Source organism: Diorhabda carinulata, chromosome 10 (genome assembly GCF_026250575.1).
Source record: "Diorhabda carinulata isolate Delta chromosome 10, icDioCari1.1, whole genome shotgun sequence".
NCBI classification, from domain to species: Eukaryota; Metazoa; Arthropoda; class Insecta; order Coleoptera; family Chrysomelidae; genus Diorhabda; species Diorhabda carinulata.
Window position 1 is genome coordinate 4,662,140 of NC_079469.1, and position 14,373 is coordinate 4,676,512.

At 29.9% G+C, this 14,373-nt stretch overlaps 1 protein-coding gene across 5 annotated transcripts in view; it reads left to right on the plus strand.

The window, feature by feature from the left end:
• The first annotated feature begins 2,172 nt into the window (after positions 1 to 2,172).
• LOC130898780 (protein peste-like) overlaps positions 2,173 to 14,373 on the plus strand; it is a 30,056-nt gene continuing 17,855 nt past the window's right edge. Inside the window, exons 1-2 of one of the 5 annotated variants that reach the window (XM_057808292.1) lie at positions 2,218 to 2,280; positions 5,037 to 5,107. Coding sequence is in view for 1 of the 5 variants with exons in the window: in XM_057808290.1 (XP_057664273.1) it covers positions 14,330 to 14,340 (11 nt within the window). In the remaining 4 variants the exon portion in view is untranslated. Of the gene's footprint in view, positions 2,281 to 4,756; positions 5,108 to 13,906; positions 14,341 to 14,373 lie in introns of those variants that run through there. The other 4 variants (XM_057808291.1, XM_057808293.1, XM_057808294.1 and 1 more) reach the window with 4 other exon arrangements.

The window sequence follows — 14,373 nt, forward strand, 5'->3', positions numbered from 1 at the left end:
TTCTTCTTGGCAATCATTCTTTTGAATTCCTCACGATCTTGAGTCATGCGTATGAGATTTACGGAATCGCGTACATGGAACCAATCTCGAAGGTTTTTCAACCATGAAAATCTTTTTCTACCCAGGTCGCGCCTGCCTTCTATCTTCCCTTCCATGAACAGCTGTAACTAAACATATTTTTGATTTCTAGAAATGTGGCCAAAGTAGGAAGCTTTCCTTCTCTTTACAATGGTTAATAGCTCTCGTTCTCTGTTCATTCGACTTAGCACCTCGTCGTTAGTCACCCGATCTATCCATGGTATTTTAAGGTTCCGTCTAAAGAGCCACACTTCAAAAGCTTCCACCTTACGCATACTGGAGACCTTCAAAGTCCAGCTCTCAACACCATAAAACACCAGGTTAAGGTCATTACTTGTAAGAAGCGGCTTTAATTTAAAAAACGTGCTCCTCTTTCTCTCTATCCTTATCTTAATTTCTTCATCTGGGTCCCACTTGTCATTCAGCCAGCTTCCAAAGTACTTAAAACGGTGAACTCTCTATGGGTTGGTTACTAATTGACAGCGACACATTATTAATACTAGTTTTCGATATTACCATGAATTTTGTTCTATTGTAGTTCATTTATAATCTAATGTAGGTTATATATTTAGATCTTTTCTCATATTTATGTTCTTTAGTTTATCTTTTTTATCACTTCTATGAATATATCATCTATTTTACTTTGTTTCAATACCCAAAATTCGCATCCAAACGTTAAAATTGGTCTATATATTGTTTTGAATATTCTTAGGTGTGTTTGTATCTCAAGATATTTTTTTTTTATTTAATGAATTATGAATAGGTAAAATATTTTACAACAAATCCAGCCAAGAAACAATTAAATTCCTGTAAGGATACAGTTGTAGAACATACTTTTCATACAACAACTACATTAATTTGTATAATCTTAGCGCAAACATCTTGTAAAAAATCTTGAAAGTATATACGTACTAGTAGACCCAGCCACGCGTTGCTGTGGCTGAGTGATTTGATTTGAAATAATTCTAATGACAATAAAATTGCTCTCTCTTTTGCGTGTTCAATGAAATTATACTGGCATCGAGTTGTTACACGTTCGTCACAATTGCCCATAAAATAGATCTGCAGAAATTTTGGATCTTCATTTGACATTGGCATCAATGATCCATTTTTATGATATACCTGGCCTTGAATTTTGATTGTTGTCTCAAAATTACGACCATTTGATGACAAATCACAAACTTTGGATGCTACAAACGACGTCATTTGGAAGCAAGAACTAAATTTTCGTGTCTTAGGCAAAAATAATTTTGATTCATTCGAAATGCAGAAAGAAGGGATTTCAAAGGTATAGGTGGAGTACGGAGTGGCGACAATACATCTTTTCCTGATGCGCAACACATGCTGGGTGCTTCGTTGCGAAATGTTAACGCCTGACAATAATTGCATATTTTGTCCATCGCACCAATAGTAACTTTGAAATCAACCGAGTGATTGATGTTTGGTTCATAATTAAATGACGAACAAATGATTCACGTGTTACTGCGCGGTTGGTTCGCTGATTTTCTCGGGTTTGTTCTATATAAGAATCTATGTGTTGATGACGTGCCACCCTGGTTCTCAATGCATTTTCTTGTCGACGATTATCACGGTGTTCTCGTGCACGAATTTCAGCTGTGCGAATTCTTTGAGCTGCATTTCTTTCTGCTCTCTGTTCGACTGATTCATTAGCTCTTTCAACACGTGCACGTCGAGTCTTCTTGCTTCTTGCTTGCATTAAGGTTGGATTTTTTAGCTATGCTGTCCAATACAAAAATTGTATTAACACTAAATAGTTCATTATAAATATTTATCTGAAAAACTTTTAGGACAGCATTTAAATTAGTTAATGTCCAGTATGAACACTGTGTATTAATACTTAAGACCTCAAAATTTTTGTTTTGTTTAGTAAAGAGAAAATTTCTTTGTATTAGTTTCTCTTTGACAACCTATTTCAGGAAAATTATATATGCGTGGTAATACAACATTCAAATAGAACTCGTATAAAATCCTACAATCCCTTCATTACAAAATAACGTCCTCCAAAACCGGTAAATGTTTATTTAAATTCAAATTTCATTATCTCCTTCGAATGATAGTGAGTATCAATGTTGATACGACTCTTGGTCAGTTAATAAATTTCGGGTGATCTCGATCGAGGTGTTCTTCTGAGTTTGTAGCTCGTTATTAAACGTTCAATAGCTGTAGTAGTTGTCCAAACAGGTATTATCTCAACTATTATATCAACACTTCAATGTTTTTGTATTGATACTTAATTATTCACGCCTTTTTTTATTTGAATAATAGTTCATCTTGTTTATGTTATTCGCGAATTTGTATACAAATTAGTTGTATAAATTAATCGAATCCATTATACCACAAATTTTTTATTGACGCATTCTCAAGATATTATTCAATATTCGTTAAGTAGTGATTGAAATAATAACCTGTTATCTATTTTATGAATTCCTAATATTTTGTTATAAAAATTAGAAAAAAAAAGAAGCGTGTTGTCATTAACAAGTTTGTAGTTTCAGTGTGTATATAGGTAAATAAGAAATTTAAACAATTATTTAAGATATACTTTATTTATTTTTTATTTAATAATCGCATAAAAAGCGTAAGTCATTAGCTTTATTAAGGTTTACAAATGATGTTAAGGTTAAGGTTTAAGTTAGTTTTTATTTATTTTATTTATTTTTATTCATTTATATTTATTTTTATTTTTTTATTTTATTTTTAGTTTTATTATTTCAATTTTAAGTTAGTTAAGGTTTACATAAATTAATTTGGTAATTTTATACTTTCGCGATTCCCTTTTTTGGCTCTAGAAAATCGAAAAATCATCCGATTCCCATGAAATTTTTTTTAAATCTCCATTTTTACGCCGGATTAACGAAAAAAATTATAGAAAAAAATGAAAACTTATATATTAGTTTAACGGCTTCAAATGTTCATAAAAATGCAATCATTCACGTATAATTGTTGATAACTTTTTTCCAAATTATCAAATAATCAATATTTTTTTATAATCTACACAAAAAGCAACAAATTGAACAAAATTATAAAAAAAATGATGATTTATCATGTTTTTACGATTAAAAATAATAATAATTTCTCTTAAAATTGACCTTTTCTCACATATAATCGATGGTACGTTTTTTATTGAGCAATCATTAGAGTTATATTTAACAAAAATTTTCTTAACATCACTTATTAGAAAGCAGACCAAATTAGAACATTTGTTCTGAATTTTTAGCACACCCCCGCCTAATCTAACCTAACCTAACCTAACGGATGTTTGCGAAATATCAAGTTCCCTGGATATAAGGACGCAAACATCTAAAGATTTGTTTTTAGTTGATGCAGTTTTTCTACGCCCTGATTTGGATAAATCTTTTACTCAACCAGTTTCGTTAAACTTTTTTACTAATTTACTGACAGTAAATCTTAACCATTCAAACTTCTTGATCCTATAATTTGTATTCAACTGAAGTGATTTGCGAATTTATAACATTTTATTTCAGTTAGGGTAGAAACGACGTTTAAAGGAATGAAATGAAGGGATTCTCTCTTATTTTCGTCATAACTTCCTCATTTTAAGTATTACGAAGTCTTATAAAGTATCATTCGAACGGTTTTTCGAAGTTCTTCAATAAAAAATCGATACACTTTTATCGTAAAATTGACCGTTTTATACTTAATCATCTCCCAATTTTCCAAAATCTTCGCTTCACTTGATAAATTCCACTTTTAATAAATCATAACTCGGTTGTTATTGAGCCAATAACCAAAAAAAAACATTCTTTTCATTATTTTGAAAGCTACATTTAACTACCACACAGTTTTTTCGATAAAAACTAAAGTTTTTGAATTATTTGTGAGATATCGATTAAATGAAAATTTCAATTACAAATTGGTCAAAAAGTATTGATTTTCCGAAAAACCTCCATAGAATGATTTGTACTTAGAATAGTTTTTTCTATAGATTTCTTCGGTTGGTTTTCACAAAAAAACTGCCACCTTTCTCCCCCCAGAGTAAAAGCACAAATCAGTATATGATAGACTTTGATTTTTAAGGTATTCACTATCTTCAGTTGAAACTTCAAACGAATAAATCGATGCTTCTTGATGGAAATCTAAGGTAAAAACCTTTGATCACTGGACTAAAAAACCCAAATTAATGATCATATATATAAAACACTATACGTGTGGAAATTCCACCATGACATTTAACGCCCATACAAAGTAAGCAAATTTAAGTATTTGGCCCTTTTGATTTCGGAAGATTAGACATCAGACGGAGTAATAAAATGCCCCATCGCACTTGCCCGACAGGCATTTCTGAAATTTTTCATCTATCCCGATTTTGACTAATCTGAAATCAGAGTTGAAATATTTGAAAACGCAATTGGCTGCCTTTGGAGTAATTTTTTGATTTCCGAACTCGGATTAGAGTAATTTTTTACCTTCGTAGTAGAAGTAGGGAACTTTTTTTTCAATCGTAATGCCCCACTACTTCTTAATTCGACTCTGCCCATTTTTCAACATTTTCATCGGTATTTTTTTGGTTTTATTTTCACTTTTGAATCGCTTGAACCATTTTTAAACTATTTTATTATCGCCATAGATATATTTTAAACATAGCATCAGTTTTTTGGTACTTTTTTCCATCTTAAATTATTCCACTTTATTTTAGTTCAGACTTTACATGTGTATATCCAATCTAACTTACATTGTATATTTTACAATGTATAATAACCATCATCGGCACGTTTATAAATCTCGCAATTATATACTGAATATTGAGTATTGCACTGAATTATCGACTGATTTACTCATTTAACAATTCTCATACAGCAGATATAATTTGATGAAATCATTTGTGTTAAATGTATCAAAATAGAAACTGAAAAAGACTTGTTAAGATTTGTGACTAAAGTACATAATTTGATACAGAAATTGTATTATTAAAATAGCGGATGCGGTCAATTTAGGTCTGCCACAATAGCTCACAACTATTCATATAGTTCGTTGCTCGTTAAAACAGGTAAGCTGATTTTTCGTTATAAATATTCATTCATATTCCTTCTACAATTATCGTTAATCACGTTCACAAAATAACAAAGAAGAACATCAACAAATACGGCCGTAATGTTTCGGGATTCGTAAGGTGTAATTTTTAATAATTATTTTAAAAATTGAAAAAAAAAACGATCGTATTTGTTGAAAAAATGAGTTTTGTTCCATTATCATAATGCGCTTGTCCATTCCAACAGTTATCGTTGCAAAAAAAGTATCCGAACTGCGGATTATTATCTCATCTTCCATATCCACCTTATCTAGTTCCTGTTACTTACTGTTCGCAAACTTTTGCTGATTTTCCGATACATTTTGATGCCATATTTGAAAAAAAAAACGATCGTATCTATTGAAGAAATGAGTTTTGTTCCATTAGCATAATGCGCTTGTCCATTCGAACAGTTATCGTGGCAAAAAAATTATCCGAACTGCGGATTATTATCTCATCTTCCATATCCACCTTATCTAGTTCCTGTTTACTTACTGTTAGCAAACTTTTTCAATGCGATGTCCTTCTATAGTCAGCCCAGTGAAGCATTGCCTCACTTTAATAGGTCTAGACGAAAATTTCGTAGTTGCGGACCGCCCCTAAATTCAGATGAAAGATTTTTAACATCTGACTCCTGTAAATACGACCCATGAACGCATTCTAATGGATTTCAAGTAATTATCCATAAAATAACTGCTGCTGTATTTAGCTCTAGCTCAATCATAAAATATCTAAATTTAATATATTTCGTAAAATTTCTAATTTGTATACCATCAAAATTACCGCCTTAAAACTTTTCAATAGTTTGCCGAGGGAATTTTTTTTTAAATGTAAGAAAAGCAGTTCCCGTCTTTATCTGGTGATTGAAAAAACTGTTTCATAATACCCAGTTTCATATCTAATAATTTTGCCATAAACTACTGTTTAATTCTTGACTATATTTTCATTTCCAGGCTTCTTGCTTTCTCTAAACAGCCAGTCTTGCATCTAATTTGAAGAGATTTAATTCTCTTACATCCAACTCATTTTAGGAAAAGCGTTTTGGATTAGTTCTATTGACATATATTGTTCGATGTTTTGTGTATAAACTAAACAAAGCCACAAAAATAAAAGTTTTCAAAACGATTTCTCTAAGTAGTCTATGATCCAAAGTACTTAAAGTTCTAGAGTTCGAGTTCGACCAAAAAATTCGAGTCAACAGTCAAAATTCTATTCACTTGATCTAGCTCCATCCGAGTATTTTTTTTTCATAAATTTAACAAAATGGCCTTAAAAATAATGATAGCAGGAACGAATTTGGCTGAAGATTATGAGTGTTAGAAAAGAATTTGAAAAAACATTAATTGCATAAGGATTAGTTAATCGCTTTCTGGTACGAATATTTGACAAAATGATTTGAATTTCAGTTATTTTTGAAGAACTGCGTGAATAAATTGTGACTAAACTCATATTTGAGGAATTTAACATCAATTAACAAGTCAATGTTTTATCAAAATGATTTCAGAAACGAATATTTAAACCAATATTAGTTTTTATACTATATATTATAATATTTCCAACTTATCAACGGTACCTTTTATTGCAAAAATATTTCCTTAACCTAATTTACTTGAAATTGAAATGAAAAAAAAACAACAAAGTCTTATTTATTACATATTGGTAATTGAGTCAAGATTAACAGGGTTTATATATGTTGTAATACCCAAAATTTGAAGGGCAATTTTATTTCGGTTACAAGTTATTAAAGTCAATTAAAAACAACTAGTTTTGCTCTTCTTGACCAGTCAGACTTGTTCAAGTGATAATGAAATGAATTTTCGCTCTTAAAACGGGGTCATAGATGTACTAGTATTTAATCTTATTAAAATTAACATCAACAATCTTTATAGTATTTTCTATAGGGTACCAAATGTCTTCACGTTTTCTGATTATCTCATTATATCTTTAATCAGCTTCTATTCTAACTATTAGTATAATAACGCAAATTTTATCACAGATGTTCTCACCTAATCCGTTACAAACTTGACTAAGAAAACTATATATAACTAGCGAAGATAACTTCAGTAAAATCAAATACAAAGATGAATTTGTTGTTTAAAATTTTTATTTTCAACTTAAAAACTGGAGTATAAGTTACATAGCACTTTTTGATGAAAGTTACTCATAGAGCTGAAAAATCTTTAATAGAAAAAGTTGTATTTTCTTATTTTTGTTGCCATAATGTAGATACAATACAGTGAATATTTTATAATAGAAGAATCATAATGGGGAATAACTCTTCCGGACACTTCTAAAATTATGACTTATCAAGTTTTTCCTCTATGGTTTTCATTCATCATACATATTCTACAATACAATTATTCGAATCACTACCACCACATGCATCTTCCTCAGAATCACTGTCGTTTGAATCAACTACAAGTCTATTTAAAACTGATACTTGTTACATATATTTATTTTCAACTCTTTTTACGTGGTTTATGGCATTTCTCCAATTGTCGGTGCTGATGTTTGTTTTTTATTAGATCCATAACGGAGAAGAAGTTTTTGGGGAAATGTTATTAATCTTTGTCTCTCTTTGACCTTGATTCAAAACCAAGTAGTACGAAGGTAATCTTTAAACATGACCATTCTTCTTAGTAATTCCGTCTACATTATCTACTTTGGCAATTCTCTCGAAATATAAATTTTGTTCGAGTAGAAACTCCTGTATATGGGTGATTCCGTTCTAACTGTGATATTCAATGTCCTGTATTGTTTTTTTGTACTAGTCATTAATTAATAATCAATTAATAAAAATTTTGTGTTAATTGAATAATTCTTAAGATATTTAAACATTATTTTTATACAATATAACTTGCCACTTAAAGAAAACTTATACTACATCACTTGAATGTCAGTACCGTGTCATGTCCATTCCTAGAATTTACCGATAAATTATTAATTTTTTTTGTCGTAACAAATGATTTAAACTAATTACCTTATAAATTCTAATGTTTATGATCAAACTGAGGAAAATTGATGCACTTGTTGTTTAATATCTTAAGTTACCATGTCAGTACCGTGTCATGTCCATTCCTAGAATTTACCGATAAATTATTAATTTTTTTTGTCGTAACAAATGATTTAAACTAATTACCTTATAAATTCTAATGTTTATGATCAAACTGAGGAAAATTGATGCACTTGTTGTTTAATATCTTAAGTTACCATGTCAGTACCGTGGATAAATGAGTCAGTACCGTGGAACTCAAAATCCGACATTTGTGTCTTGCTCGTGATACTTTGAAGTTGTAGTAAATTCCTCTTAGAGTTTTATTTTTACAGTAAAATAGATGAATAATATGCATAAAAAAGTTAGAAAAGTTAAATTTTAAAATCTTGAAATTTTGAATACAAAAAATCACAGTTAGAACGGAATCACCCATATATGCTTTGGAAGAATATTTAGTTGGAATTGCACGAATTTCCTGGATGATAAGAGGCTGAGTGCTGGTACCAGTCGTTTTTGAAACCAAGACTCGGAGCCCTTCAATATACTGGTGATAATATGTATATACCTTTACCTCTGTTTTACATTTCCATTTATTATTTGTCCTGAATTTACGAACAGTATCGTAGCTGTCAAAACATATTTCATCCAAATAACAGATTTACCTTTATTTATCACGATACTCCCGAATTTTTGTTATATATTTGTTTCTTCGTTTTATCAAACGACTACTTTCCATTACTGTTTGCTTTTTATTTACTGCTTTATATCTAAAACAATGTTTTTCAAAAATCTTCCCAGTGTTCGTACCGAACATACCTCAAAAATATGTTTCCTTTTCAGTTCTGCAAGAATATTTGGGATTATACTTGATGCGAACATACTGTACATATTGGACTCAACTTATCAAGTTTGATTTTTGGAAAATTTTTTGCAACATTCCTATTTCGTCTCATTATCACACATTGTTTTGCAATTTTGTAGAGTGTAGTCTGAGAATTATTTCCAAAAAAAAATTGTTTCTTAGATAACATCTCTTCTGAAACAAAGTCGATGAAAAACAATCATTTTTTGACCAAATTTTGATATATGTTGTAGTCTCATTTCAATTGTTTTGGCCTCTGCCTGTGCTAAACTATAGTAGAACGTTTACAGAATCTGCAAATCGACTTGTTAAAATCACACTGTTGCCACATAATTCGTTGTTCACAAAACTTTTATTTAAAAATAATTTGACTTCAAATACACCTCACCATGCACAGGTCACAACTAACTACTGACTGTGAAAAGGAAACCCTACTAAAAGTATATATCTGATAATTAAAAAAATAATTCGAATCAAGTATAAAACCCTATTTACGTTTATTATTTTCTATTTGAATTAGTAAGCGGTTTTCAATTAGAAATTCTATTGGATTAACTTTTTGTTTAATGTTGTTTATCTATACTTTCAAATGATTCACTGATTCTGAAAATTTATTATTGTAATGCGGACCTTAACAAGTTGTTTTCTACCTACATACAGATTGTTAACACTTTTATCTGATATTTTACAAAATTTACATAAAAAAATATATAGGAAGACATATAATAATCAATAAGCAACAATTGTTTCTCCCACTGAAGTTCGGTTGAATCACAATCAGTTGGGGCAGCAAGAAACTTCTGAAGATGTCAACCACACAAGTCAGGTAGCAGTTATTTTCCAATATTACAAAAAACACTCAAACAATCAATAATCAATATAATCATCTGAAAAAAAATTAAACAACGTCCTATGGTATTTGTTTTTGTAGTATCTTAGCTTAGAATCATAAGTCTTATGTTAATGGCAAAGCCGCAGTTTCTCTAATACCCAAATTGAATACATAAAATAAAATTTGTATTATCAAAAATTCACAGAACTCATTGGATTAATCACATAATTATTCTAATGAAACGTATATTATTTATATCCAGTGGTTTGATTATACAATACATTGATTTTTTTTAAGATGCAATATGATGAAAATCACAAGAGGATTGAATTGAATTATAATAAATGATTGATTAGACGTAGACAACTTCCCGAAAATGTATCATTTCCGTTAATAAGGAATGGCAATAAATTTTACTATCATCTATTTCGATTTCTTCTCGTAATTTAAAAATAATAAATGATTATTGAAAATTGTTACCAGAAATAATGTTTTGTAGTATGTATAGATACGGAAGAAATAAAAAAAAAATGTTAGGACCATCATTACCATCATGAAGTAAAAAAATGTTTAAAGATCGAAATCCACTAGCAACACACCACGCCACCCCACGCCACGTGTCGAATATGCGTGAATATATTTTTCTATTTAATTCAAATTTCTACGTAGATAAACGCACAACGCGCCATCCCACGTGGGACAATTCAAAGATAAAAAATAATTATATCTGTATAATGTATATATTTGTTGCTCAAAAAAAAGTTTTGACAAACACTTTTTCAAATTAACACCAATTGTAAGCTGTGAAGTACTCAAACTAGATTATAACTAATGATTAAATTTCATACAGAAATCATTAATGGCATTTAAATGACCCGGAACGGAAGATTTAAACTCGTGTGGACTCAATTTTCGAATTGCCCCCTTAACAATCGAATTACCCCCTGTGGGGCGTGACCTCACGTTGGAAAATAATGATCTGAACTGATTTGAATAATATCTAGGTGTGATTCAACCGTCTTATTGTTATATATCTTCGATTTGATATATTTACTGCAATCGCATGACTAAAATTCTTAAAAAATCAACGCATTTCCTTTTAGGATCGTCATTTTTGAAAAAATAACTGTATTGACCTCACAATGACCGAAGTTAATCATGTATCTATTTATTTTTCATGAGATTTTGAAAAAAACTTTATAAATATGAATAATTTGCAAATATTACTATTGATTAAATTTTACAAGATTGCATATGACGTTTTTATCTATATTTTGAAGAGCATCTATTCAATACTCTTTTTTGAAACTAATTATATTATGAATTATATTCAAAATTGCATTGATCCGTTAAGAGATTAAATAAATATGGAAGTCAAAGTTTAATATTGAACTACTGTACAACAATTTAACTATAAATATAAAATTATTGCTTACAAAAATGCTCCTAATTGGATTATTTATAGTTTAGTTTTTAAAACTTTCCAAATTATATTGGAATATTATATATATTCATGGTTTAAACAATATATTTCATTCTATAAACTTTAGTAACTTGATACTACTAAGTACTAGGAATATTTCGATGCTTTTGGATTGCGAAATAAATGAAGAAGAAAATGGTAATACGTCTACAAATCGTTTTAATTTATATCAGTTCCTACGTGTAGCAAAAACTATGCATAAGGTTTTACGTTCTATATGTATGGAGGACGTCCTAATAAATTCATCATCATCCTTTTTTTTCTATATAATCTTCAAATAAATTGAGCGTTTCGTTGTGCGGAACTATAAACATCCTTTTTTGATTAAAGTTTATTTATAAAAGATAAGTTTACCAACAGGGACCTGAATTTGTCTAAAGAAATTGATATTCTCAGCCTATAGCACTAAAATAATTATATTAAACATTAATCTTTATGAAAAAATGAAGAAAATTGTTCCAGAAGTACTTGGTCCAACAAAGGTTGCTCCATACACTTTTCCCAGCGACGTTTTATAATAAGAATCGTCAAGCTCCTCAAAATAGCCATTAACTGCCGATATCAACTCTTCATTGTTTGATATATTTGACAACTGCGCCATTTTTTAAAATCTGGGCACAGAAAGTAATCAGAGGGGGCTAAATCTAGAGAATAGGGTGCGGGTGTGTGGAGATGAACCCAAGTTTCATCCATGGTTATGAAACGGCGTAAAAATTGTAAGCAGCCGCGGCATCTTGCGCACAGCTTTGTCATGTCCAAATTTTCAGTTAATATGCGATGTACCTTATTTTCTGAAATGCCTTCTATATCTGTTGGCCCGCGCACTTCGAGTCGACGATCATCCAATACTGCTTTGTGGAACTTCTCCAACATTTCTCGTCGTCGTCACCTCATTTGGTCGACCACTGCTGGTCTTCGCAGATCGTACGGCCTCATTTAAACTCTGCTACCCAATATTTTACTGTTGATGACGAAGGAGCAGTCTCATTCAGAGCAGAATCCAGTTCAGCTATTATATTGTTGAGCTGAGTTATTTCTAATAAAAGTATTGTGTCACATAACTATGACCAATTTTTTATGGTTATAAATTCACTGAAAACGTTCACTATTAAAGGCTGCCAAACAAATACTGAGCAGTGTGGCATCTTCAAACATACACTGTATAAATTGTGTACTTTCTAATAGAGTGATATTTTTCAAGCCACTACCGCCATCTTTAGGTCAGGTCAGGTACTTGTGGAACCGACTTCATATGAATCAAATATTAGTTTTACAATCGATTTGATTTCAAATTCGAATCTTTTTATCATAAAAATTCAAAATAACCTGCTAAGTATAAGCCTCTTGAACTTCACTAAATAATAGAAATCGATTCAAAATCGATCTCAAAATTATTTTTCCTTTTTATAAACCCCTGAGAATCCGAGTGACCCCAATTCACCTTTTTTTAGAATCACTGGTCTAGATAAAAATGTATATACTTCTAAATCGTCTTGATTTTAGGTCTCTTCTGATTTAAAATTAGTTTTTTTATAATATTTTCAACATTTTTTATCAAAATTTGACTTGACACCGACAATATCAAAATAAAAATAAATTCAAAATATAAATCTCAACATAAAAAAAATAATTTTTCCTTAGTTTTTACATCTCAAAAATATGTCACAGCAATCAGTCAAATTACTCGTAGTTTTGTATTTTGGTCAAATTATTCAGGTCCTTTTTATCATCGATTTGATAACTGTTTTGATCTTATGAATGTAAACCATTTCTAAACATTCTCTTTTCCGTGTATTTGATTCCCTTCAAAGTTTTTTTGAATCTTTATTATTAAGTTTATGTTTTGTTGATATTTCGTGGTTCGTTAATGCAGTTTTATAGTTTTTATCGTATTGATGACCTTTTAAACTATTTTCGAAATACTGAAATGTCTGTCCTATCTAGACAACGTCACAATATTGACAAGGTATTTGATATATGATATTGTTTGCTTTGTTTTTAGGTGTTTTAGATTTCAGTTTAGTCAAATATTCGGATAATATTTATTTCCTTTATGACTCAAACTAATATAGCATTTATCGAAATAATTCGATAGTTGTTGGGAAAGTCCATGTACATATGGTAAGGAAAAAAGATTTTAAATTTTGATGTTCAGCTTCTGTTTTGATTCTTAATTTATCATAGTATCTGGTTATCATTTTCATGAATATGTTGTTTATCATTTTTTCCGCATAATTATTCTCTTTCAATGGAGTTTTTCCTCGTTCCCTCTTCAAGACCGAAAAGCTATATATTCGTCCATTTTTAGACTATAGCTCGCATTTTTCGAGCTAAGAATCCAAAAGAGATGGTGCTTGCTAAACCTTGGATTAAAATAATAGAATACGATGTATTATACTGTATTATGTTGCGGCTTTCTTTTTGTATGATTATTTCTGAGATACCCTCTATATAAAAATGTATAGAATCCAACAAGATCTCAAAACAGACTGGAATTTTTTGAAATAGTAAAATTTCAATTGAAAAATTAACATGATGCTTTTTACATCTTCTTTGACTTTTAAGATACCTCGTAGAGTTTACTTTAAACATATTAGGAATGTTTAATAATAGTTGTATTATCTTGAATGATTGAAAGATAACATAAGTACAATTTATACAGTGATTAAGATAATTCAATGGATGAAAGTACAATCTGAATTCTAAAATTCATAATTTTGCACCAGTCCTCCCTACTCATTGATATTAAAACATTGAAATTATCAGCTCTTGGGACATATTCTGATACGATATCAAATTATTAATAATTAGAATGAAAATAGAGTATTCAGTACTGTGTTGTTAGTGATTTCAAAATAAAACATCATTCCTCTTTTGAGGAATTATAAAAATTGGTAGTAACACATATGGTGCAATATAATTTTGTTTTGTTAAGTGTTAATTACAAGAGCTAAACTATGTTCAACTTATTTAGTGAAGTAGGAACTAACAGGGACAAGAAATTCTAACTTTTAAAATAAAATAACTGGATGATGCCAAGGTATAAAATTACTCTTCTATTAAATAAAGTTTA